Source organism: Ustilaginoidea virens, chromosome 5, assembly GCF_000687475.1.
Source record: "Ustilaginoidea virens chromosome 5, complete sequence".
In the NCBI taxonomy this organism is placed as follows: Eukaryota; Fungi; Ascomycota; class Sordariomycetes; order Hypocreales; family Clavicipitaceae; genus Ustilaginoidea; species Ustilaginoidea virens.
In genome coordinates, this window is record NC_057320.1 from 280,583 (window position 1) to 306,683 (window position 26,101).

Below are 26,101 nucleotides of genomic sequence, written 5' to 3' on the forward strand. Positions count from 1 at the left end.
AGGCCCTACCGGCGCACCATATGGGTGGGAAACCATCAAGGTGGACCTATAAGCGGGGGGCGCTCGGGCGCCGACACTGCATGTGACTCTTGGCTTTGCGCTCGGAGGGGAATATACCGTCCTCGCCGGCCATGTGGTCAAGCACCTAGGGACGCATAACTAGCGGCGTTTCATCACAAGGTTTGACGCCTGTGCTCAAATAACTGAAACAGAGAGCAGGAAAGTTTCGAACATATGAATGGAGACTACATATCAACCGACCTATGCCCCCCCCTTGTCATTCGACCCCCCCACAATAACTTAACTGACCTGACCAATGCTCTTTCCTAATATAGAGATACACTAATAAATCCTTTAATCTATAGTAGCCACTAGACTATAAGTATCTTTATATATACTTTTCTATAGTGAGTGACTTCCCTTATGTTTTTACTAGGTACCCCTACCTAAGAACCTAATATTAAAAGTAGATAAAGTACCTTTATATAGACTTTTCTATAGAAAGTGACTTCCTTTCTTTTATTAGGTAGGTACCTAGGTCCCTAGGTACTATACATAGAATAAGTACTTTTATATATATTTTTCTTTATAAAGTGACTTCTTATATTTCTACTAAGTACCTAGTACCTAGGTACTAGGTATAGAAAAAGAGGTACCTTTATATATATATTTCTATAGAAAGTGACTTCTTTAACTTTTTTTACTAGGTACCCCTACTATAGATCCTAAGAAATAGTAGAGAAAGTACTTTCCTATATTATTTTCTATATAAAGTGACTTCTTTAATATTTTTACTAGGTGCCCTTACGTAAGAACCTAATAAAATAGCAGAGAAAGTACTTCTCCTTATATTTTCTAAGGAAAGTGACTTCTTTAATTTCTTTTACTAGGTACCCCTACCTAAGAACCTAGTCAAATATCAGAGAAAGTACTTCTCCATATAGTTTTCCATATAAAGTGACCTGACCCACTATTCCCTAATAAACCAATTATATTAAGAGTATAGCCCACAGCAATGGTCAGGTCAGTTAAGTTATTATGGGGGGGTCGGATGATAAGGGGGGGACACAGGTCGGTTGACCTGTACCCTCGCCCACATTCGGCAAGTAGCCTAACGTCGCGCTTTTGCTCGGTGCCGACAGCCGAAGGGCCACGGCGACGACGCAATTGGCGCGCTTGTTAAGCAGTCGTTTGAATTTTGTTTTATGCAATTTTTTTGAGTCTTTTTTTTTTATTTACTTTATGCCGCCATTGCGCTGCGCGCAATTGCACAACGTGTCGGGCAGGGACAGGGCCCTGAGTCCCTTCTTTTTTTTCCGTACACCTGTTCTGGAGACTGGGCACCCGGTCTAGCCCGCCGGTGAACTGAGCCCTCTTCTCTGGCCGGGGGTTCTTATGTCCCTTGTACGGATAACTGTGTTGTGTATTAACCGAAAGGATGGTTGCACCTTGACAAAAAAAAAACAGCTGGTCGAATGCTCCTCGGCTCCGTCACCCCCAGAAGCTGAACCCATCGTATCAGCCCGAACTTCAGCCCAAGGCAGCTGTGTGCCCTTTGAAATCCAAACCGTGACAAGAGACACAATGGCGACGCTTGTCCACGTCGGTCACTTTGGCCGTCCTCTCTGCAGCGGCCAGGCCCTGCCGCTGCTTCTCGCTGGAATACTGGCCGCCGCGCTGGCAATCAAAGCCGCCGCGTGGTGCGCGCGCAAGCGGCACCTGGCCGAGATCCCGCTCGCCAACCCTCCTAGCTGGCTCTTCTTCAGCCGCCCGGCCGAGGTAACCAATTCGCTGCGTGCCTCGTCCCAAACTTCAGAAGTCTAACCGTCCCGACGCGCCAGCGCGTGGCGCTCGTGCGATCGGCCGCCGAGGCCCTCCTCCGGGCCAGGGACGACTTCCCCCACGGCCCTTTTCGTTTTCTCTCCGACTGGGGCGAGCTGCTCATCCTGCCGCCCGAGTTCGCCGAAGAGATTCGCAACGAGCCGAAGCTGAGCTTTGGCCTCGCCGCCATGCGGGTGAGTCCAGTGCCCCCCCCTCCCCATATACCAAACGGGCCAGGGGCCGGTGCCGACATGTTTGTTTGCTGGCCGATGAACTGAGGCTGGGCGCGCGCAGGACAATCACGCCAATATCCCGGGCTTCGAGACGGTCAGAATCGTCGGACGAGACGACCAGCTGCTACAGGCCGTGGCGAGGAAGCACTTGACAAAGCATCTGGGTAAGAAGCCTCCGTCTCCACGCGTACTCCGAAAAAATCCCTGTGAACGTAATGGCTGACCTGGGCCGGGGTAACAACAAAAAAAAATAAAAAAATAAAGCAAAGGCTATCGAGCCCCTCTGCGCGGAAGCATCGCTCGCCCTGGCCGTCAACTTGGGCGAATCGCCCGGTGAGTGAGGTTTTTCCCCGCCTGAGCAGCGAGAACAAACAAGGGGGGCAGACCGGCTCGGACGACTTGGCAGCAAGGAGCTGACGGCGAACTGGTTTCTCTGCGTTTGCCGCGAGGACAGACTGGCAGACGGTGCGTCTGCAGCCCGCGGTGCTGGACATCATCGCGCGGCTCTCGTCGCGCGTCTACCTCGGGGAGCAGCTGTGCCGCAGCCAGGACTGGCTGGCGGTGACCAAGACGTACGCGACGGCCTTTTACGCGGCGTCGTCGAAGCTGCGCATGTTCCCGCGCGCGCTGCGGCCCCTCGTGCACTGGTGGATGCCCGAGTGCCGGCGGCTGCGGGCGCAGCGCCGCGCGGCCGAGGCCATCATCCGGCCGCTGGTCCGGCGGCGCCAGCAGGCAAAGCAGGCGGCGGCGGCGGCCGGCCATCCCGCGCCGGTGTTCCACGACGCGCTCGAGTGGGCGGAGCAGGAGGCGGCAACGGCGGCGGCGGCGGCGGCGGCCGGCCGGTCCCGGAGCTGCGACCCGGTCGTCTTCCAGCTGGCCTTGTCGCTGCTGGCCATCCACACCACGTACGACCTGCTGCAGCAGGCCATGACGGACCTGGCCAGCAATCCGCAGTACATCGGGCCGCTGCGGGACGAGGTGGCGCGCGTCGTCGGCCAAGACGGGTGGAGCAAGGCGTCCCTGTACAAGATGAAGCTGCTCGACAGCGCGCTCAAGGAAACCCAGCGCCTCAAGCCAGGCAGCATCGGTGAGTCTGAAAAAAAAAAAAAGAGTCCCAGACCGAAAAAGAATGCGGGTTTCGGAAGCTGACGGTCCGGCCGCGCCAAGTCACCATGAGGAGAGTCGCCACCGACGACGTGGCGCTGTCCAGCGGCCTCGTCCTCAAAAAGGGCACGCGGGTCAACGTCGACAATCGCCGCATGACCGACGCCGCCGTCTACGCGGACCCGCGCGTCTACAACCCGTGGCGCTTCTACCAGATGCGCCTGCAGCCCGGAAAGGAGCACGTTGCGCAGCTGGTGTCCACCAGCCCGGACCATCTGGGCTTCGGCCACGGCCTCCACTCGTGCCCCGGCCGCTTCTTCGCGGCAAACGAGGTCAAGGTGGCGCTCGGCCACATGCTGCTCAAGTACGACTGGAAGCTGGCCCCGGCGACGGACAAGACGCCCGACTGCAGGGGGATGCTTGCCAAGGCGAGCCCTACCACGGACGTAATGATTCGGCGACGCCACGACGAGGCGGACACGGGTGCTGCGGCTCGAGAGTAAAGTGGTGCGTTGGTTGGGGGGGGAAGAGAATGGGGATGGGAATGGATGAGAGCTCGGCTCTTGCTCTTGTCCCCAGTTGTGAAGTAGAAAAGGAGCCGAGGCAGTCCCCACGGGCGGGAAGGGGGGCGCAGAACTGTATAAGCGAGATGCGGCCTGTGTCAGTGTCAACTTTCAAGCGACAGTGGAGGACCGCGGGGGACGCCTAGTTTAAACTTTGCATAGGCGGCTTTGCAGATGCACACGGTTGCCAAGAGCACAAGGCCCTGCCGCCCGGGGTTGCGAGTTACGAGACTCATGCTGGTACATGAGTACGTAAACAGAGCGGGAAGGGTTTTCGAACACACCGGGAACGCTAAGCCTAAAAGAGAACTTATACCTTTGCACATATTTTGCCGCAATTTTCTTCCTTCCTGCTACTCTATACACATTTCTCCTTTCTACACCACCACACACAGTATCACGACTTTTACCTACATAATGGCTTCAGAAGCAACCCCGACGCCCTATATTATCCCTTTATCTGATATTAAGTATGGATACCATATATCACAAGATGCAATTACTGCGATTCAGGACCCAACGTCTTGAGGGCTTTATATGCACTATTGGCAGTAAAAAACGCAATCCTCATACGACTTTAGTGGTAAATAACATATTACGATGTAATGCCGCTAAAGTCGTCATTATCGCCAATAGGCATAAAGTAGAGGCATTTACAATACTTCGCCGCATAAGACTAATTGCCCCTAGTAGCAGGAAGGAAGAGAAATGCGGCACGGCACGTCTCTACTTATAGAAAATATATGCAAAGGTACAAGTTCTCTTTTAGGCTTAGCGTTCCCGGTGTGTTCGAAAACCCTTCCCGCTCTGTTTACGTGCTCCTGGTACATATAGAAACGTGTCACACAGAGTGAGGTATGTAAGCGAGCAGCGCGTAAGCGTCCTTGATTAGTTACGTAAGAAATTGGCAAACAGCGCCGCAATTTACAATGCTCTAATGCTCCAATATCACAGAATTGTGTATACAAGTGATGGGAAACAGAAGAGTTAATACGGAGGAATTGTTAGGCCTTATCGGTCCCTAACGCATAAACAATGACAAAGGAAGGATTTAGACTTTTTTCATACAGCATCTCAGACGTATGCTCGGAAATAATAGACTCACGCGAGACCTACGCTACATAAGCGACCCTACCATACAATACATTACAACAAAGCGTAAGCGGAGGCGTGGGGGACGGCATGCAGTATGCGCTACGTGGCCGCGACACTGAAATACCGCTCCGCTCTGTCCGAAGCAAGAAAATCCCGCTCCGACTCGATCGCATCCCGACGCTCGCCGGCCAGCAACCCGTCCGCTTCACAACCGACTTCCTTTGGGCGACCTGACGCTTGGCTTGGCGGCTTCCCAGCTTCCGGCCGGGCGTGCTGCGACGAGATTGGCCCGGATTCTTCCGAGCGATCTGCATGCCGGGCTAATCACATGCAAGCGGCATCTGTTTTGGGCCAGCCGCCTCCGCCGTCAGCCCAGACACACCGGGGTGTCGATAATCTGTTTCCGAAAAAAGAAAGAAAAAGGCCGCGCTTGAGAAGCTCTCCGGTATCACGTTTGACCGATCGCTACCGGTAGAACGGGGGTTTTTTCCCCGACGCCGGCATGCGCGGCATTTGCATCTTGAAGATTCACACGGGAAGCGCAGAAAATAGAAAGAAGGAAAAAAAAAAGCCTCATGTAAATTCTCGTTACAGACTGCATGCTAGATAGACCAAGCCCCTTTCCGTCTCCGAATGGCCAGCTTTGCGGTCGGATTGGCCGTCAAGCTGACGCCGAACCTGACCGGCTCGACGCTGTGGCCTGGAACCAGTTTGAAGTCGTACTTTAGGAGGATGTGGCACAGCGCGATTTTAATTTCCTCGGCCGCGAAAAACCGCCCCGGGCAGGCATGATGGCCGTAGCCGAAGCCCATGTGGTCGGCCGTCGCGCTGACCAGCTGAGACGTGTTCTCCTTGCCCGGCTGCTGCCGCATCTTGTAGAAACGGTAGCCGTCGAACTCGTGTGGCTTCGCGTACACCTGTGGGTCCCAGTGCTTCTTCACCGACACCATGGTGAGATAGCCTCCTGGCAGCACTGTGCCGTCCGATAGCTCCACGTCCGTTGTTGTGTACCGTCGCATGCTGGCTGGTTGCCAAGGAAGTGGCCCGCTTGTGAGTGCATGTCTTGGGACCGACTTGGAGCAACCCCGGGGAGGAGGGGGGGGGGGGGGGGGGGGGGTGAACTCACTGATGGCAATGGGCTTCAAGCGCTGGCTTTCCTTGAGCACGCTGTCCATGAGCTTCAGGTTGTACAGCGACGTCTTGGACCACTCGCCCGTGCCCAGCACCGACTCGACCTCGGCCCGCAGGGGCTGCATCAGCTCCGGGTGGCTGGCCAGGTCGAACAGGGCCTGGGTGAAAAAGTCCGTGGTGCTGTGCATGGCGGCCAGCGAGAGGCACAGCTGCGAAACCGCCGCGTCGTACGACACCTGGCGCTCCCGGGCAATCTGCTCCAGCCACTCTATGGCGTCGTTGTACTCGCACTCTTCCCCCGTCTCCAACGCCAGGATCTTGTCGCGGCGCCGCTGCTCCAGGACCGGGTTGATCAGGTCCCTCGCCTCCCGGACCAAGGCGCGAGCCGCGGTGCAGTGGGGGAGAAACCAGTGCACGGTGGACCTGAGCCACCAAGGCCAGAGGCGCAGCTCCTCGACCGCGCGAAACGACACCACCGTGTACGTGGACGTGATGCGGAGCCAGCGCGCGTTGCGGCACAGCTCCGGCCCCAGGAACACGCGCGAGATGATGCGCGCCACGATTCTCAAGTTGGCGTCCTTTGCCCCAATCTCGTGCCACTCTGCGTGAACGGAAAGCGGTGAGCAAAGGGAGATGGTAGAAAGGAAAAAAAGTAAAGAAGGGGGGTGGGGGGCGGGGGGGATCCGACCTGGGTCATCGGTGTAGACGTCTTTCAAAGCCGACGCGCATTCCTCCGACATGGGCTTCGTGACCAGGGTTAGCTGCTGCGTCAGCTGCTGCGTGGCAACAATCTTCATGATGTGGCTCTCGGTTGTGCCTTCTCGGAAACCCTCGAACCCAGGGAGGTGGGCGTAGAACCACTGCGATGCGTCCCGTCCCGTCCCGTCCCGTCCGTCAGCGCTTCAGCAACACGCACATGTTTTCCAGCAACGGGGGCACGGTGCGGCTGGTGTCTTGCCTTGAACGCTGCTTTTGTGAAGCTCAGCTGGTTGTTGTTGCGGATCTCGTGGGCGTACTCGGGCGGGAGGATCAGCACCTCGCCGACGTCGGCAAGCACGCGAAACGGCGAGCGCGGGCTCCGGTCCAGCTGCTGCCGCATCATCTCGCCCGCCCGGTGGATAAAGTTCCGCCTGCAGCGCACATTGCTGAGCTCGAACCATCTCTTGCCGTTGACGAGAGGGAGCGCCGAGATGGCGAGGAGGCGGCAGACGAGTCTTGACAGGTGCTGAAGGCTGACGGCTGCTACGACAGCAGCCAGGGCCATGCTCACCATGTAATGCATCGTCCCGGTTCCGTTACAACAAACGCTGGTGCGGCGGTCGGGCAGTGCTAGAGCCGGCGGAGCGAGGGCAACAGCTTCGTCTCGGCAGACATTTCGCTCCTCTTTAAATAATGCAACACACTTCAGATGATGATCGCCCTCGAGGCAGGGTGGTTCTGAAACGAGTGGTCCTCACCGCCGGCCCCGGTGTAATGGTGTAGTGGCAGGGATGATCCCGGGGAGGGGGGTGGTTTCGTCGGCAGTTGCAACCTGCATCGAGACCACGGGCCACGTCGTGTCGTTTGTCTTCCATGATGGCAAGTCCAAGGCGGTCTCAGGCGGCGTCCGTCCCGGCCCGGGAGATCCTGGACGCGAGACCTCGGTTCGGGAGGAAGAGTTGCTGGCGAGTCGCGAAATATTGACGCGTTCAAAAACCGGGAGCCTCAATTCCCGCTTTTGGTTGGTGCATTTTCCTCCGGCTCAACCACGGCCCAGCCTCCAGGCTGAATTGGAAGTCACCGCCTAGCACCAGACCCTTGGCACCCAAGTGTAGTCCGCTGACCCTGCGCCCTGAAGTCGTCAAGCAGAAATTTGACCTATTCTCAACAATCTACATGGGACGCCGGCCCGCCTCGGTGACCCAGCGTCAGCGATAATGGGTTGTTCCACCGGGGATTGACGAGGAGCGATTCCCAAGGACGACGTCATCATCACCATCATCATCGTCATCAGGTCTGGGTATCTGTAGGCACGCAACATCCATCCAGGTTTTGTACAATCAGCCCGAGGGACGCCCGGTTTCGTTTTACATCATCCTCCCGTTTCCCATAATCAGGCAGCCTTGGCAAGCTCGTGCTTGACCCATCCCACCAACCCCCCCCTTGCGATAATCTCCTGCAGGTTCTCGGGAAACTCGCCCACCTTCTCCTCCCAGCGCTCCCCGTTCTCTCCCTCCTGCACCTCAATAACGCTCCGGGCAATGTCCCACGTTAGGGTCCAGCCCGTGCGTCGGGTGGGTATCTTACTTGCCGAGGGGAAGACGGCCCGAAGCCGCTCCACCAAACGCGGCAGTTCCAGACAAGGCAGCGCATTGTTGATGCCGTTCCGGACAAAGATGTTGGAGAAGCTGCCCGCCACAACGAGCGGGATCTCCCTGGCCAGGAGAGCCGTCGCGGCCTGCTCTCTCGAGGAGCCGCACCCGAAATTGAACCCGGAGACCAGGATGTCGTTGGGCTTGGTGATTGACCTAAACTCGGGGTCGTAGTTCTCCATGCATACCGCCGCCATGCCTTCCCTCGTGATGTCGTCTTGATATGTGTACTTGCCAGCGTACATATTATCGCTGTCCAGGTTGTCGGCATCGGCGAATACAATCTCGCCGCTAATCTTGGTCGGGAAGCCCGGGAGGATCTTTGTGCCTGCCTGGGCGGCATCACCGCCGGTAGGAGCAGCCGTCTCAACCCTGTCGATGAGAGACTCGAGCTGCTCGAGGGCACTGCCAAGCTTGCTTTCGATTGTCGCCGGTTCCCCGGTGCCATAACCGCATTTGACGCCAGAGTAGTTCTCCGGCACCTTGTAAACGCCAGGGCCTGAAAGGACCCCGTTCAGGACGCTCGCAGCCACAACCTCGGGGCTACCAAGGTATGCATGCGCAACTTGTCGCTGTTAGTCGTCTAAAAACTGGGGAAAAAAACGGAAAAAAAGAAAGGTTGCAGATATTGTGCAAGTAGCAAGAGGACAACATACGTCTTGATCCGAGTCGGCCCTTAAAGTTTCGGTTTGATGCAGAGATTCCACATTCGCCATCCTCTAGCAGGCCCGTACCCTATGCATGGTTAACATGAAATTCCGTACGGGGAGGGCGGCGACTACTTGCAAGTCCGATGCATGGGCCGCATGAGGGTGGGAGCACAATAGCTCCGGCCTCAACCAACGTCTGCCAGCTACCCTCATCCTCGGCAATGGCCTGCTCCCTGGCTGACGCTGCCGCGATATATAGCTTAACACCATCTGCGACCTTGGGAATCTTGCCACCGTTGGCCTTGGCGGCATCCTGAAACACCTTGGCTGCAGCCATAAGGTCTGAGCTTCGCGAGTTGGTGCAGCTCACAATGTAGCCCTTGTGTATCTTAATATTCTTCGGAGCGAGATCATGCAGCGGTGTGGAGAGTTTGACCGAGTTGGGACCGGAGATGTAAGGCGATAAAGTGGAGAGGTCAAGGTAGAGTTTCTTTGCGTAATGCGCTCCGGGATCAGCTCGGAGAGGGTTGGCAAAGAGCTCATCGACCATTTCGTGCGTAATTCGACGTCGAGTCGTCCGATCCTCCAGCATTGCCGCCTCTGTAGCTTTGTATCGGAGCCAACGCTCCAGTGTTTTATCTATCGGAAACTATGCAGCGACCAATTAGACGGGCTCATTGAGAAGAAGCAAAACTGCGGCTTTAGCAGGTGCCATACCATTGCGGACGTTGCAGACCATTCAGTCGACATGTTACTAATTGTCAGTCTCTCGTCAATCGGGATGCTGGCCATGGTTTCCTCGGATCCCGCGAACTCGACGCTGTGGTTGAGCACATCCAGCGGGAAGAGCCCGCAAAGCGCAACAATGACATCTTTGCCGCGAACGCCCGGTGGTAGGGTGCCAAGGAGATTCACCTGGACGACGGGGGGGCACTGGAACCAGCTCTTCCCGGTAGCGAATATGCCAGCCGCGTCAGTCCTGACCAGGGCAACCCCCAAGCTTCCCAGCGCTCCGTACATGTTACTGTGGCTATCGGATCCAACGCACAAGGTTCCTGGCCAGACAAAAAGCTCTTCAACCTGGGCATCCGTTAGCAAACCGAAGAGTCCCTGGTTATGGATCCGGCGCTGAGGGGCTTGCCATGATTTGGTGGCCGATCCCGTGGCCTGCGCCAAAGAAGTTGACGCCATGCTTCTTGGCAAACTGTTGTATCTGTTCGTACTTCTTCAGGTTGCTGGGGCTCTTGTTCTGTACATCATGATCGAGCGCAAAGACTAGCTGAGCGGGATCCTTGATCTTGGTAGCGCCTGTGCTCATGAACCTCGTGGCCACAGGCCAGGTATTGTCGTGCGTGAGGCATCTGTGAGGTTGAATTTGGACGTAGTCACCGCTGCGAACCTCCTTTCCCTCCGGAAGACCGACCGAGTAGCGTTGGAGGATCTTCTCCGTCAGCGTCTGCGGCGTCTTCCCCTTCTTGCCGAGGGCGATGTCGTGCAGAGCTGGCTCTTGTAGGCTCGCGCGACAGGCGGGGAAAGTTGAAAAAGAATGGCGAAGCGAGGGCTGGTGTAATCGTGCGCGCACAAGACTTTGACGACGGGTGGCGTGAACGAGCGCTCGAGCCAGAGGGCCGGTAGCGGCGACCTGGGAAAAACGAAGGATAAATCAGTTTCTGGGAGGCGTGAGTTTTTCTCAAGACAAGACAAGATAAAGAAACGGTGGTATCTACTGCTCTATAAGACATGTTATGCCAAGCGCAGAGGGCAGCCTTCTGCTTATTTTCAGTCTTGTAAATGAGAAGAGAGACAAATACGAGAAGAAGCAACCTGACTGGTCACTGGAGAAACTCTGATCTGATGCAAAGTGTGGGGCCGACACCGGAGCATCCCAGACCAATCACGCTCATCGATTCGTAAGCCGACCTGCTTGGTCCCTTCCAAGACATGTTCAGCAGCGAATATCTTGTTTTTTTTTTTTTTTTTTCGCCCTTTGATGTCCCTCGGGTGAGTACTTGATTGTATTTTCTGTGTGGGCTTTTATCCTCGAAGGTCGGGTAGCTCAGGTTTGGTCCTCGTCAGCTTGAACTCTTGTCTCGGGGTTAAGCTCAGGCGGCTTATGTAGTTCAGTTCTGAAAGCGGAATGTGTCATTGGTGGGATGGGCGTGCTCTTACCGCCGGCGTACGGAGCACTGACCCTGTACTCTGTACTCTGTACTCTGCACTCTGTACTCTGTGCGAGTCATGCAGGGAGCTGTCACATGTGGTGTGACGACGCAGCGTCGACTCCTTCAACCTCCTCCCCCCCCCGTCGCAGGGTTCGAACTTTCCCTTTCTCGAGGCCAGATGGGTGTCAAGATGCCGCTCAAAAACAGAGGGCAGCCTTGATCCCTCGCCAGGATGCAATTCCTCGCCACTCAGCAAGAGCAAGGCCCCAGCAACTTCATTTCCAACTTCCCTCGCCCGCCGTTCCACGAATCTGCCGTCAAGCTGCGCTACCGTCGTCATGCCAGAGACGCAGATATGGCCACCGTTTCTCAATTCCTATCCCCCGCAACTGCAGCAGATTTCCATCCTGCAAGCCGTAGCCCTGGTTGCAGCGGTGTGCTTGCTGCGGCATATCGGGGCCCTCCGTTCCAAGCCGTCGGTCGAGGCTCCCTACGCCGGCTACCGGACCTTTTGGGAACCGACCTGGCTGGTCCGTCTGCGCTTCGTGTGGGCTGCCCCAACCATTATTCACCAAGGATACAGCCAGGTGAGCCCGTGGAGAGATGGCCCAACCATCCGCCGTGTTTTGATTTGTGTGGACGACGGCTCAGAAAGCAACGTGTCTATAGTTCAAAGACTCCCTCTTCCAGATCCGACGCATCGGCGCGGACATCCTTGTCCTCTCGCCCAAGCACGTCGAGGAGGTCCGCAGTCTCTCCAAGGATAAGACGCGCTCCGTCGAGCCCCTTTTCCATGACTTTGTCGGCGACTACACGCGAGGCAGGGAGTTCTTGGAGAGCGACCTGCAGAACCGGGTCATACAGCAGAGGTTGACGCCGCATCTCGACGCTCTTACCGATCTGATGCGGTCCGAGCTGGATGTCGCGCTGGAAAAGGAGATTCGCTGCGGCGGCAAAGGTCATCTCGTGCAACATTGCACCCCCCCCCCCAAATCCTTCTTTCTCGCTGTCTCGGCTGACTTGGCTGCCGTAGATTCGTGGACGCTCGTCGACATGAACCGCGTTTTGGCCCGTATTGTCGGCCACGTTACAGCGAGGGTGTTTCTAGGACCGGAAGAATGCCGCAACGAGGAGTGGCACACGGCGACAACCGAATACAGCGAGAACCTCTTCATCACCGGCATGATCCTGAGAGTGGTTCCCTGCTGGCTTCGGCCGTTCGTCGCCCCCGCCCTGCCCACCTACCGGCGACTGCTCGGCAACGTCGCCTCGGCACGAACAATCATCGGCAACATCGTGCAGAAACGTCAGTCCCTGCGCCAAGAGTTGGGGTCGGCGTATATATTCCCCACTGACGTCCTCCAGTGGACGATGGATGCGGCCCGGGGCCAGGAGCGGGACGTCAGCAACCTGGCCCAGCGGATGCTTACCCTCAGCCTGTCCGCCATCCACACAACGGCCTTGACCATGACGCAGGCGCTGTACGATCTGTGCAGCCACCCAGAGTGCCTTGAGCCGCTCAGGGCCGAGATAGCAGACGCGCTGATCGACGCGGATGGACGAGGAAAAGCTATGCTACATCGCCTGTACAAGCTAGACAGCCTCCTCAAGGAATCCCAGCGGTTCAGCCCCGTGTTTCTCCGTTAGTGCTGTTCCCCCCCCCCCCCCCCCCCCCCGCGGACCGTTTGTGCCGTCCAGCGAGCTAAACGCCTCTCTAGTGACTTTCAACCGCATTTTTCATCAGCCCATGACGCTCTCGGACGGCACGTTTCTCCCCGCCGGAACCCGCGTTGCTGTGCCGTCAAACGCCATGCTGCAGCAACCCGAGCATGTTCCAGGACCAGCCAAGCCGTCCGAGTTTGACCCCTTTCGCTACTCCAACCTGCGCAACGACCCTGTCCTGGGGCCGCAGTACCAGCGCTTCATGTGTGCCATGACCAACTCGAGCAACATGGCCTTTGGCTACGGGAGATATGCGTGCCCCGGGCGATTTTACGCCGTCAATGAGATGAAGCTGATCCTGGCTACTCTGCTTCTGCGGTACGAGCTCAAGTTTCCGGAGGGCGCCAAGAGGCCCAAAAACTTTACCGTCGACGGCGACATGTTTCCTGACCCGAGGGCCCGGCTCCTGATCCGGGAGCGAGTACCGTGATTCGGCTGTTTCGACGGTGCGTTGGGGTCATGACGGGAAGAGAGGAGTCGTTGGCCACGCAAGTTGTGACGGCGGCTTCTGATGGAACATGGAAACAGCGCATCCTGGACATGGTTCTTTGTGTAGTCGGCTTCCGACGCGATGGAGGAGGCAACTTGATAGTAGTAGTCCAGCATTTAGTGCCTCCCCTTGAAAGATGAGCGGCTTTGGATTCCCGCGCTATCAGTGCTTGCCACTGCATAATCAACATGATTTGAACGAAATTGCCCTTATTTCATCTTCATCCTCACTTACAAGCCTACGTGTACGGCTGTGCCAGTGCAATATTGCAGTCTCCTGAAAAAGCCCTCTTGTCGTGTATTAATGGAAGCACCGTATTTCCTCAAAGACGTGAACCTGCCGCGGCAAAACCAAGGAATCACCAAGGCCGAGGCGGCTCCTCCAGGTCTGGGAAATGAACTGACCGCAGGGGAGAGAAGAAAAATAAAAAAAAAAAAAGAAGAGAAGGAGAAGTCGATCACGACCATTTGATTCATCAAGTTCCCCGGTGTTGCGGCGCGGCTCGATCAGAGTGCAGACGAGTTTGTGTTCCAAGGGTCGACGACTCGCGCCAACATGACGGAACGCTGCTTTCCAGAAGTCTGCGCCCCCCTGGTGGGTGGAGGGCATTTATATTTGGAAGCTGAGTCTGCAGCTGGGACAGCGGGCGTCACTTGATGGCCTTGGGTTTTCAGAGAGGCTCCGGGCTCGGATATCAGCGGGATCCGTACAGCCGATGGTGGAGGAGTTCCAATAGGGCTCTATCCTGGACATGGAAAGCACCTGTCAGAAAGTGAACAGTAAACAGTCTCCGCCTTGAGCAATGCCATGGTCATGAGCGGTATGACGACCGACACGGACGTGCAAGTACAGTAAAATTGCTCCCACGTACAGCTATCTGGACTCGCACTTTCCATGGCCATGAGGAAGGGAACAAGGGTCTGTCGACCAAGCACTTGGTGCACATGCCTCTCATCCGTGTACTCCTGCCAAGTCGACAACATAGCCCCATACGCAACTTTGATGATGATCAAGGTCCGCACGCCGGTTACGCGGCAGCTTATCGACTTGGAAGACAGAGATGCAGCCAGGCGGCATTTGCGGACCACGCGAAACCGCCTTTCCACTCCACGCACCGATTCTGTTCGCCTCCATGCTGTGCTCACAGGTTGCAAGCCGCCCATTTTTTTCTGGCAGCAAGTCGGGCTGAACCGGTGGAATGAACTCGTGCGTCACTGCAACTTCTTGGCAGACCCGTCCGCCGCCTGCTTGCTCTTCTCAAACACCCGTCCTATCGCCCACACACTCTGCCAAATCATCGCCAGGGGAATCACTATCCAGAACGCATTGCACAGCACAAAATACGCCCAGTAGTAGTATCTCTCCGGGCGGCAGTACACAGTCCCGTTCACCGACTCCTCGTACCAGTAGATGGCGTAGTACAGCACGTCACCGTACAGCTGGCCCAAGCTCACCACCAGCTGGGCAGGGTATCTCAGAGGATGATCCGTCAGGAAGGCGTATGCGACGAAGAACGAGCCGGGGCCCCAGAACATGGCCGTCACCGTCTCCATGCACACGGTGAAGGCATCGCGCGTCATGTATCGCGAATCCGAGAGCGAGTACTCCTTCCAGAGCTGGGCGAAGAGATCGGACCTTCTGACGATGTCGGAGTGGTTGTAGGCAAAGTAGCCTTTTTTTTTTTTTTTTTTGCCTCGTCAGCCGGCGGGACGAGCAGGGAACAAGTGGGAAGAGAAGAATAAAACACGCAGAAAGGGAAGGAAGACGGGGGAGACGAACCCTCGAAAAAGGAGTGGATGAAGCCGCATAGCACCCACCAAAAGGCAATGGCAATTCCACCATGGCAAATGGTCGGACGGGTTCGTTTCGCAATCACGTACGTGGCCGCCAGGATCGCAGCACAGCCCGAGGCAAAGATGAAGAGCAGGACAGGCGCGTCCATGGTGTTGGCGACGTGGTTTTCGGCATTGGCCTCGAGAGGGTAGTAGAGGCGCGTGCTGGCATTGGCGACTGGGCCCTCCATGGCAGCGAGCGTCGAGTATGACTTGAAGGTAGGCAGGTGGAAGGCGCTGAAGCTGCTGCGCAAGGTAACAGTCGGCTTTTGCGAGAAGAGCGTCGAGAGTCTTGAAAGAGTCTTGAAAGCTGGCGACGTTTTCAGGGGGCTTCGTTGTGCTTGATCCGGTGGGGCTGGGTTGCCGAGGCTGTGCTATGTACTGTACTGCTCGCTTGTCCGCTGTCCACGTCTGCTGGCACCTGGCAGCTCAAAACGAAAGGGCTCTAATTCGGACTAGTGTCAGCCATCGGACTTTATCGGCACGGTCATTGGTTGATCCGTCGTCATGGATTTAAGGGGCCGGTGTCTCATTTGGCAGTATCAGTACCCATGAAGGACGGACGAGGATCTTCATCAGGACCTCCATAATGTTGAAAAAGGCCCAAAGCGCGACTTCTGCGTCATCTGGCTCGGGTGCCCTGCCATGACCGTAATTATTGGATTGTCAATTACGGCCTAAATAAACCTTTTTTGGCCATGATTTTCGCTGGTCGGACTGTCAATTGCATTGACGCCATATCGAACAGGGCACGCTCTGCAGAACGCAATTGCCATTACCTCTTGTCATGCCGTATTGGTTGGTGGCATAATTAAAGTGGGGACACTGTGGCGGAACGGGTCTCCGTACGTAGCGTCAATTCAGGAGGTGGTTACCGGATTCGGACCTTCTTTGCCACGGAAAGCACACTTTGGCCTCGTCCCCCGTAAGCATTGATGATTAAGGACTAAAACGGTAGGAGTGCTATACTAGAAACGAACAATTAAACAGAAGTGAATTTTCAGCAGCAGCAGGGATCCCATCAACTTGAAGTGCCTGGCCATCAAACCATCAGCCGGGTGTGAAGCTCTGCCGCCCGGGCCGTCGGATGGCGATCCTGATTGGTTGCTGCACGTTTCTCCTCAGCCCAAGCCCAAGCCCAAGCCCCTCTCCTACTCCTCGGAAGGAGAGCTTCGAGCTTCTTCTTGCGATACTTGTTCTTGTACCACACATCATCTTGATATGTGTTATCGCGTTCCTGCGCATTCTGGTGGCACCCCCGGTACCAGCTAATTGAAAATGCAAGGCTAGCCCCGCAAGACTGCCTACCCGAGCCCACACGACGGCCATCCCGCCCAGCACCCCCCGGCGCGTCTCATTCATCCGATCGTCCTTGGACGTCATCATCATCATCATCATCGCCATCGTCGACATCAACATCCAGCTCCTGGTCTTCCACCTGCAGCTTGCGTATCGCCTCCTTCGTCGCGACAAGGACGCCCACCGGATCCCCCTCGACGTCGTGCCCACGCTCGGGCTCCTCGCACGCCTCGACGACGACCCCGGCGTGCCGCGCTGCGTAGTCAAGCATGCCCAGCAGCTCACGGTTGACGTGCGGGAAGAAGCCCCTGACCACGCTGTCCGGCATGTACCCGCCCTTGGTGCCCCATCGAATCACCTGCTCCAGCATGTTGATGCGGTCCAGGCTCGCCCGGTCCACCCGGTCGCTCCAGCTGACCCTGCTGAGGCCCGCCAGGAACCTCCACCACAGGAAGCGCGGGTGCGGCCGGAAGACGGTCAGGAACGTGAGCTTCTGCCCGTCCAGGGCGGCGATGGACTGCAGCGGCGACGCGGGGTCCGGGTGCAGCCCGACGGCCCGGCAGGCCCCCCTGTGCCGCCGATTCACCATGAGCACAATCTTGTACTCCTTGAGCGGCTGCCGGCCCCAAGCCGCCAGCTTCTGGTCCTGCACCGCGTAGCCCGGCCCGCCGACGATGGGCCCCCGCAGGTCCGGGCGGGCGTCCACGTCCGGCACGATGGCGATCCAGCCCCGGTCGAGCGCCCGCTCGATCCGCCAGTGCAGGAAGAGGCCGTTGCGGGCGCCGTCCACCTCGGCGGCCGCGCCAAACACCCGGTCCGTCATGTCGCCCTCGGCCTCGGGGAACAGGGCCACGGCGCTGGCGCTGCTCGCGTGCAGCCACGTGTTGAGCACCGGGTCCCACCGGTACGGGACCGTCGAGCCGACGCCGCAGTACCGCTCGGCCATGTCGTCGACGCGCCGGCTCCGCCGCGCCCTCTGCTCCGCCTGCGCGTCGTCGTCGTACCACGCCTGGGCCTCGTCCCGCGACGAGTCCCCCTCCTGCGCGTCGCTGTCCGCCCACGACAGCAGCAGCCTGCCGTAGGCGTCGCCCTCCCTCAGCTGCCGCCTGTGGTAGCCCTGCACCCGGCCCATCTGCTTGAGCGCCGACATCTGCTCCTCCAGGTTCTCGCCCCGGGCGCAGAGCTCGTCGTCGCTCATGGCGTGGGGCGTCTTCCTGGCGTTCATGTAGCTCCAGCCGAGGAGCGCCATGCGCTTGCCCAGGCAGTCCAGCTGGAGACGTTGGAGTCTCTCGAGGTTGGACCAGAACCTCGAGTTGAAGGCGGTCGTCTTGCCGAGGGTCGCTCGCGCCCTGCGCATCGTCTTGCCCAGGCGGACAATGTCCGACTGTAGGACCTGCCCGGGCATGGTTTCTTGCTGATTTCTCTGCTTGTTCATGTGGCTGACTGGTGACTTTGCTGTTGGCTGGCTTGCTGACTTTGTTGACTTTGACTTTGTTGACTTTGTTGACTCTGTTGACTCTGTTGACTTTGCTGACTTGCCTCACTTGCCTCACTTGCCTCACTTGCCTCAGTATGCCCCGGACTGTGGGTAGCAGAGGTAATGTTTGGAAGGAGCTCCGCGCGACGAGCCCGACGGCTTTATATGCCTCCATCCTCCACGGTTGGTCCGAAACTGCACTGTCAAAGTCAAATCGCCGCATGCCCTCGCAGCTGAGCCGCAGGACTGACGATGCGCCAAACCTTGCGGCTGCCCCAAACTCTAATGGCTCAGTGGTCGCGGGCGCCAATTTCCCAGGGCATGTACTTGCTCTCGTGGGGGGCTAGATGCACATTATTCTTCTTCTTTTCTCGTTTTTCTCGCCTCGTCTTTCTTGCCTTGTCTTTCTTGCCTCGTCTTTCTTGCCTTGTCTTTCTTGCCTTGTCTTTCTCGCCTCGTCTTTCTCGCCTCGTCTTTCTCGCCTCATCTTTCTCGTCTTATCTTTCTCGCCTCGTCTCTTGTCGTCTTTATCGTCTCTTTCGTCCTCTTTGTCTCTTCTTATCTCTTCTCGTCTCTTCTCGTCCTTGTCGTCTCTTATCGTCTGTTATCGTCTCTTGTCATCTCTTCTGTCTCTTCTCGTCTCTTCTCGTCCTTGCCGTCTCTTGTCGTCTCTTCTGTCTCTTCTCGTCTCTTCTCGTCCTTGCCGTCTCTTGTCGTCTCTTCTTATCTTTTCTCGTCTCTTCTCATCTCTTCTTGTCTTTTCTTATCTTATCCCATCTCTTCTCGTCTTTTCTTATCTTATTCCATCTATTGTCGTCTCTTCTCGTCCCTTCTCATCCTTCCCTCCCCCCAGCCCTCCCAACCCAACAAGTCGCCAACACGCGCCCACCACCAGCCTCCTCACAGCACCCCCCCTTCTCGAGATGCTTGCTCGACGTCGTCTCCACCAGCTCGAACGACATGTGGCCAGCGACCGCGGTGGCTTCGCACCCCGGCCTGCCTCTCACCAAAGAAGCAAGGCCGGAGGGCACCAGACAGCCTACGCACCTCCGTCGGCGCACGCCGCACCTTTGGGCCCAGCTTTGGCTTCATGATACCGGGGGGTCTCTGCGGCAGTGCAGCATGCTTTTTTCCACCAGACCCGGGTTCAAAGCCAGTAGAGAACCTCGTAGTAAAAGAACCATATCGGCAGACCGAGAAGTTGGGCGTATTGGTACAAGGGCGAGCACTTTCCAGGCCTGTTACGTAAACTCCCGCAGGGCACAAGGGCGCTGCCGAGGCGCATTCCCCGCATAACGTCGTCGCAAGGCTTGGCAATAGGCCTCGCTATGCCCTTGTCGAGGCTCTTGTGCGATTTGGCAGGCTTGGCAATAGGCCTCGCTATGCCCTTGTCAAGGCTGCTGTGCGAGTTGGTGCGATTTGGCAGGCATGAACCCTCAAGGTGTCCTGGGTACTCTGTTGGCTCTGTTGCAAACGCCGGAATCACCAAATATAAAGGCTTTTTTATTTTATTTTTTGCAGTTATGAAACGACCCGGCAGCCGCGGCATCGACGACATCCGCGTCAGCGCGCCAGGTGAATCATGCACCCGCCCACACGACTACATCACAAAGAAGCCAGAACAGAGCAAACGCACATCCCGCAAGCTATGCAGCGCGTCATGCACCCACAGGGCTTTCATCACAGAAACCTAGAATAGAGCGGGAAAAGAAAGGAAAAAAGGAACGAACGAAGAAAGGAAGGAACGAAGAAAGGAAGGACGAAAGAAAGGAAGGACGAATGAAAGGAAGGACGAAAGAAAGAAAGAAAGAAGCAAGGACGAAACAATGAAACCGAGTAAATAAAGCACATGGGGAACTATACATACATCATCCCAGTCATCAAGTGCCGCCGCGTGCAGCGTCACCAGAACCCGAGCCGTCTGTTCCCTGGCAAGCAAACGCGGCGGCGGCACCGGGCCTGATGCAAAGACCAGAAACAAGAACCGAGCAACAAGCCATGAAGAAAGCTTTCCCTATCGAACCCTGCAGAGAAATAGAAGCCAACATTTACAAGGGAAAAAGAGAAACAGAAAGAGAAAACAGAAAAAAAGAAAAGGCCCCGGGGATTATCGCCAACGGGGCTTTGCATGGCTTTGCATCGCTTCCGAGTGCGTCCCATCGCCCCAACTGCACGTGCAAGCGGCAGACTCCAGCCCTGTTTCCTTCATCATACACACGTAAAAACCCCTGCAGCACCCCCCCCCCCCCCCCCCCCCCCCGCCCCAACCCCGTGTAGCGACCGTCGGCTACTCGTGCGACCGTCGGCTACTCGTAGCTCTGCGAGCCTCCAAACGTCTTGAGAATGTGCTCCGAAGATCGCACAATCCATTCCATCTTGCCTCGCTCCACGTTGGCCAGCCACGGGTCCACCGGGTAGCCGCTGTCGTACCCCGCGATGAGCGGAGTCAGGCGGTTGATGAGCAGATGCATCGTCTGCGACACGCTCCCCATCATCTCGCGAAAACCCTGCTGTTCCCATTGCTACATCGGGCTGTTGTTAGCAAGCAGGTTGTGCTGTGTGTGCCGGAACACGCAAACAAGGGGACCAAAAAATCAGAGAAACCACTCACAGTCTTGGGCATGCTGCTTCCAAACGATCGAATCGCCATTTCGATCCAGTCAATTTCTTGCTTGAGGCGAGGCGTGAGACGAAGGTCTTTGGAGATGGTGGCAATCACGACGAGCAGCACCAGGGGTGGGAGATTCTCAAACCGGCTCGGATGCTGCTGGCCCAGGCACCGTTGAAAGATTTCCTTTTCGTAGCCGCTCTGGATCCATTGAATCATTGCGTCCTGCAGTCGCCCTTCCTTGATGGCTTGCTCAATCACCTGCACCCGCCGTTGGATTTCCTGCTCCGTCTCGGCGTCCGACTTGCTGACCTGGTTGGCAAAGGCGCCAGCGACGCCGGTGATCTTGCTCGCCGACGCCCGATCCGAGTGGGCCACCGGCACTGATCCTTGAGGACTGCCGCCCGCGTACTGGCCCCCGCCGCGCATGTACTCGGGGCTGTTCATGTATGGCTGGCCATGGTGGTGGTGGTGCTGGCTCGGTTGGCTCGACTGGTAGCTGCCCAGGCTCGCCTGCGGGTTGGGCCCAGCCATCATGCCGTTGTTGGAGTAAGTGTTGTGGGGAGGTTGGGCTCCGAGTCCGGGACCGCTGCTCCTGCCAACAACTCCGCCGTGGACGCCCGAGGCTCCAGAGGAGAGCTCGTGGACCGGCGGCGGCTGCTGCTGCTGCTGTTGCTGCTTCATTTTCAGAAACTCGGCCTGAAGAGACGACTGCGAGGCTGCCATGGTCGACACCATGTCTGTCAACCGGGTCACGTACGACAGCAGCTGGTCAATCTTGTTGCTGTCCGCCGCATGCTGAGTCTTCATCTTCTCAAACTGTTCGTCGTACTGTCGCTGAAGCTCTCCCGTGGCCTGCTGAGCGGCCTGCGTCGCAATCGTTCGGAGGGTGGGCGCGAGGTTCTGGTTGAGCGTCTTGGCGACTTCCTGCTGCAAGGTTGCGCCGATGGATGCGCCCACACGCTCGGAAATGGCATTCAAAAAGTCCGCCGAGCGGAGGGATCGGTTCAGGGCGTGAGGGAAGATGCTTTGCATCTCCTTTTGCACAGATGACGCCACGCTGGGTTGCAGCTTGTGTTGGACAACGTCGGAAACGGCCTTGGTAGCCTTGTCGCTGATGGCGGGGATCACGAGCTCGGTAAACTGATGGTGAATCAAGGATTCCAAGACCTTTTGCGTGTTCTCGTTCAGCACCTCCGAGACCATGTCCAAGAGCTTGATCTGGTGCTGGTTGAAGCTCTCGTCGCGGAGTCGGGCCCCCTCGTCAATCTTGCCTTGGAGGTTTTTGAGAGAGGACTTGAGGGTGTCGGAGACGGCGGCCGTCAGACGCGTCTGCAGGGCACTGATGGCGGCGTCAAGCGTCTCGCCCCCCGCCACGCCGTTGGCGGCGCCCGCAGCGTTGCTGTGGGCGTTGGCCTTTGCAGCCGGCTGCTCGCCTCCGGCCGCCTTGGCGGTTTGGACGGTGCGAGGGCAGGCGCCAGCCCCGTTGGTGGCGACGACGTCGGCGGCCTCCTTGGCAGCGTTGCCGCCCTTCTTCTTTCGAGGCTTTCGTTCAGGCTTTTCGGCCTGGCCTTCCTTAGAGGACTGAACGGGGGTCTCGTTCTCCTTGGGCTCATTCGTGGGCTTCGCCGGACTGGTCGACTCCGGACCGCGTGGCGCGGGCTCCGTCGGGGCGGCGGCGGCCGGCGGCGTCATCTGCTGCGGGGTGGTTTCCTTGGGTGCCGCAAGGCGGACAATATTGCTCTTGGCTGGGTGGCCCTCGCCGTTGGTGGCCTCGCTTGGCTGCTGCTGGGGCGTCTTAAGCTTCGTCACAGTGACCAGACCTTCCTTGACGGCGTCCACGGGGTCAAGAACCTTGTTGTCCTTGGACCACCCGAGCTCGCACTGCTTCACGAGCACGCAAGCCACACCCTTGGAGTGCATGGCGTACAGCTCGAAGAGGGTGGGCTCGTCCGCGTCCTGAACCATGGCCGGGTTGCACAGGATGTCCAGGCTGCGGAGGACGCCCCGGTTGGCGAAGGAGTACTCCCGGACCCCGCTGATCACAGCGGTACTATCCGGCTGTGGGATCGAAGGGTCCTGCGCGATCAGTCTCTGGATATATTCCGCCTGGGACACATTCTTGAGGTTGTACTTGGGAGCCGAAAGGTGCGCAAAGTAGACCGAGTTGCGGGTGGGGTGACCAATGACAATCATGCCACTAGCAGGGTGATACAAGACGCTGCAGACGGCATCGGACTCCTTGCTGTGCGGGAGGTTGAACTCTTGGACGGGTTTGCCGAGGGCCAGATCCCACAGCTGGAGCGTGTGGTTCTGCTTCATGCCGACAATCATGTAGCGGAGGGCGCACCGTTTCTGGTACGGGCGCTGCTTGTCCAGCAAGAGGACAGACGTCGGCCACGCCTTTTCGCCCTCTGGCGTGGTGGCCAGGGTCAGCAGGGGTTCCTTGACCTCGAGCGACGAGTGGGCCGGCAGAGGACAGCGAGGGTCAGAGTCCTCCTTGGCCGCGGTGAGATGACGGACATCCCAGAACTTGACCCGGCCGGACTTGTCGAGGGAAACCACGACGGAGTCGTCCTGGCTAAAGGTGAAGTCCTTTCCCGCCTTGCCGGTGTTGATCTTGAGCGAGCACTGCCTGAGAAGAGCCTCGGTGTCGACCACGCGATCGTGACCAGCCTTGAACAGCTTGTTCTGCAGAATGTACGAGGGCCACACAAAGTTGATCGACTTGCCGCGGCCGACAGCAAAGAACTCTGGGTGAATGGTGGAGGCCCGAGCTCTAGTCTTGAGAACGCCGCCGGGGGCGTCACCGTCATGCGACGAGATGGGAGGCAGGGCAAAGCCATACTGTTCCAAGTGTGGATCCTCAATGTGGTCCTTCTCCCCGTCCTGGATCTGCACCCAGTACACGGTGCCGCTGATGCCGGTGCCGATGATGGCCTCGCGCTGAACGCTCTCGTGGTCAGAGGGAGTGACCGACATGGCCACGTTGAAGATTCTGTCCTTGGTGTCGGTGAAGACCTTGGCGTCCTTGCCGTCGTCTTGGCGTATGACGCGCAAACCTCCCTGCTTTGACATGCCATATGTCATGTAGGTCTGCGAAGCGGTGTACAGGTTGCGGTCGATCTGGTCGAATTCCTTCTTGAGGCGGGCAATGTCCATGATGGACTCGTCTCGAAATTCGGGACGAACCTCCTTGGTTTCTTCCTGCAGAGAAATGGAGATCCAAGGCTTCATTGGGAAGTTGTAGACCCGAACAGGCGGCGCTTCCTTTTCCTCGATAACAACAATCTCTTCCTGGTCGGCGCTCTCCCAGCTATCGGCCACCTCCAGTATGTTTTCGACTCCAGCGTTGCCAGAGTCTGACGCGTCATTCAAGACGGCGGCCACCACGGGCGAGCTGTGGCTGTTGTTGAGCTCGTGTCCCTCTCGGATGTTTTGCACAATTTGCTCCTCGATGGCCTTGACAACCGAGACGGTAGCATCATCGTCCTCATCGAGCCATTCCTGACCCGTAGAGGTTTCCTTGACGCTCGCCTCGTCGCTGGAATCTGCCGCATCAAGTCTTTGCTCGGCTCTGTCGAGAGCCTCTTGGGCATCTTTGTCAGCTTGCTCGGCGACACCATGCACGGCTTCAGCGACAGTCTCTTTGCTCTGCTCAACGTGAGAAAGGCTGTCGGAACCTGCGGGAGGTGTTTGGTGGGCCGAGTATCTGGTGGATTGATGAGAGTGAATGGAAGAGGTACGGTTCGCAGTTTGGCCCGGCTGCTCCGGAGGGCTAGCCATAGGGCTTCGATCGTTGGCTACGTGAGAGTGATCCAGATGCTGAAAACCAGCGGGTGAAGCTTGGTCCTTTTTGAGAATCTGGAAAGGTGGCGGCGGCTGAGCATGACCAGCCGGTTGAGAGACAAGGGACGATGGCGATGTCTTGACCAGACTACCCATCAACTGCTGGTACAAGGCAGACATGTCGGCAGGTGAATCCTGGTTTTGTGTCTGCGTAAAGTGGTGGCTGGGACCGAAGGGGGCTTGGTTCTGAACCTCGCTGTAGGACTCTGACGGTGCATGTTGTTGCTGATGGAAGTGCTGGGCTTGCTGCTGATAAGCACTGGGTTGCGACTGGTGGTGGTGATACTGGTTGAAGAAGCGGTTGGAATCGGTGGTGATCTCGGGAGACTGCGAGGCGGCGCCGTTGACCCGTGATGTTTCGGACAGCATGGGCTGGTCAGTCTGGCTCGGCTTGGGGCGATTGAGCAGGTTCAGCAGATAGGACCTCGTGTCGGCAGAGGGCGGGCCGTTGGCAAACGGGTTCGCGTTGGCAGGCTGGGCTGCCTGGACGGGAGGAGTGTGTCTCGGTTCTTCAGCATCGTGGGTGGCGCCCCTCATGAGGGCGGCCAGAAGTCCCGTTGGGTCGGCTCCAGCAGGTGCGGGCTGATGAAGACGAGCAGGAGGCGACGAGTACTGGGCTTGGGAGTAGCCCGGCTGGCGGGCCTGGTGCTGCTGCGACGGCTGCTGGTGATCCGACGGCTGGGACTGCAGCGACGGCAGCGATTGCGGTTGGGCGCTCGGGTTGGCCGGCCCGGCACTGAACTTGAGCAGATTCAGCAGATTGGCCGTACGCTCGGCGTTGGACGGCATTCCGCTGTTATTGACGGGCGGCGTCGGAGCGGGAGGAAGATCCATCGACACGACGAGGCTCGTGGACACGGAACGGGAGTCGTCGATGAGAGAGAGAAAAAAGGGGACGGCGCCGCGCGGTGATGGAACGGATTGTCACCACCTGGCGAGCTTTCGTCTGCTGGCTCGTCGACGAAACGAAGGATGCGTGGCAGGCGTGGACAACGTAGTAACCGTGGCAAACGTGAGAAACGCAAGAGGCGGGGCGGAAAGGCGGCAAAAAAAGAAGAAGAAAAAATTTGACCAAAACAAACAACGGGTAGTTGCAAAAAAAAAAAAAAAAAAAAAAAAAAAAAAAAAAAAACACAGCGTGTCGGGGTATCCTCAAAAGCGTTTACCTTGCGTGACGTGGAGCGCAAAAGGATGATGATTTCAACAACAAGAAGCCCCCGAGGTTGCGTTCTCGCACCCAAAAGAAAAGGCGGAAAGAAGCGCGAGGCTTTTGGGCACGGAAGTGAGGATCCAAAGAGCAGGTTGGGTGGCGGATTGGGCGGGCTAAAGAGGAAACTATAAAAAAAAAATAAAAATAAAAAAAAAATAAAAAAGGTGCTGGTGCACGTCGGCGAAATCCAATGGCTGGCTGGCTCTGGCTGCTGGCTGCATGCGCCTTAATAAGCGACATTGAACGGTGTGCGTGGCCGTGGAAGCCCAACAAGTTGCGCGCCCATCTGCGACAGTGCCCAGCCAGCGAGTGCCCAGCCAGTGAGTGCCCAGCCACCTCTCTGGTGGTGCTAGGGCCAGGCCAGGGCCCCAGGGCCGGGGCGCAACAGGTGAACATGCTGGACGGCGGTTTTGGCACCAAAAGCGGCCAATGGGCCGGCAGGTCTGGCAGTAGCGGTGACCAGCCTTGGGCTTTTTCCTTTTCTTTTTCTTTTTTTTTTTTTCT

The 26,101-nt window shown here is 57.4% G+C and overlaps 7 protein-coding genes across 7 annotated transcripts; 2 read left to right on the forward strand and 5 right to left on the reverse strand.

Moving 5' to 3' along the window:
• Nucleotides 1–1,584: 1,584 nt before the first annotated feature.
• UV8b_06094 (uncharacterized protein) lies at nucleotides 1,585–3,661 on the forward strand (the record flags this gene model as incomplete). The annotated part of the gene is made up of 6 exons (XM_043143591.1): nucleotides 1,585–1,779; nucleotides 1,842–2,015; nucleotides 2,116–2,218; nucleotides 2,319–2,387; nucleotides 2,509–3,141; nucleotides 3,222–3,661. 6 exons carry the CDS (start codon nucleotides 1,585–1,587, stop codon nucleotides 3,659–3,661), a joined length of 1,614 nt encoding a protein of 537 aa, XP_042999526.1.
• A 1,757-nt stretch (nucleotides 3,662–5,418) lies between these two features.
• Nucleotides 5,419–7,229, reverse strand: UV8b_06095 (uncharacterized protein; the record flags this gene model as incomplete). The annotated part of the gene is made up of 4 exons (XM_043143592.1): nucleotides 5,419–5,840; nucleotides 5,943–6,548; nucleotides 6,636–6,807; nucleotides 6,906–7,229. 4 exons carry the CDS (start codon nucleotides 7,227–7,229, stop codon nucleotides 5,419–5,421), a joined length of 1,524 nt encoding a protein of 507 aa, XP_042999527.1.
• Nucleotides 7,230–8,039: 810 nt separating this feature from the next.
• On the reverse strand, nucleotides 8,040–10,690 carry UV8b_06096 (uncharacterized protein; the record flags this gene model as incomplete). Its single annotated transcript, XM_043143593.1, has 6 exons — nucleotides 8,040–8,863; nucleotides 8,955–9,033; nucleotides 9,085–9,597; nucleotides 9,666–10,028; nucleotides 10,090–10,590; nucleotides 10,676–10,690. The coding sequence occupies 6 exons, from the start codon at nucleotides 10,688–10,690 to the stop codon at nucleotides 8,040–8,042; spliced, it is 2,295 nt and encodes a 764-aa protein (XP_042999528.1).
• Nucleotides 10,691–11,448: 758 nt separating this feature from the next.
• UV8b_06097 (uncharacterized protein) lies at nucleotides 11,449–13,262 on the forward strand (the record flags this gene model as incomplete). Its single annotated transcript, XM_043143594.1, has 4 exons — nucleotides 11,449–11,697; nucleotides 11,780–12,068; nucleotides 12,144–12,752; nucleotides 12,829–13,262. 4 exons carry the CDS (start codon nucleotides 11,449–11,451, stop codon nucleotides 13,260–13,262), a joined length of 1,581 nt encoding a protein of 526 aa, XP_042999529.1.
• Nucleotides 13,263–14,533: 1,271 nt separating this feature from the next.
• Nucleotides 14,534–15,345, reverse strand: UV8b_06098 (uncharacterized protein; the record flags this gene model as incomplete). The annotated part of the gene is made up of 2 exons (XM_043143595.1): nucleotides 14,534–14,994; nucleotides 15,102–15,345. 2 exons carry the CDS (start codon nucleotides 15,343–15,345, stop codon nucleotides 14,534–14,536), a joined length of 705 nt encoding a protein of 234 aa, XP_042999530.1.
• Nucleotides 15,346–16,508: 1,163 nt separating this feature from the next.
• On the reverse strand, nucleotides 16,509–17,888 carry UV8b_06099 (uncharacterized protein; the record flags this gene model as incomplete). Its single annotated transcript, XM_043143596.1, has 2 exons — nucleotides 16,509–16,970; nucleotides 17,040–17,888. 2 exons carry the CDS (start codon nucleotides 17,886–17,888, stop codon nucleotides 16,509–16,511), a joined length of 1,311 nt encoding a protein of 436 aa, XP_042999531.1.
• A 2,348-nt stretch (nucleotides 17,889–20,236) lies between these two features.
• Nucleotides 20,237–25,221, reverse strand: UV8b_06100 (uncharacterized protein; the record flags this gene model as incomplete). Its single annotated transcript, XM_043143597.1, has 2 exons — nucleotides 20,237–20,452; nucleotides 20,542–25,221. 2 exons carry the CDS (start codon nucleotides 25,219–25,221, stop codon nucleotides 20,237–20,239), a joined length of 4,896 nt encoding a protein of 1,631 aa, XP_042999532.1.
• Between the last annotated feature and the right edge of the window lie 880 nt (nucleotides 25,222–26,101).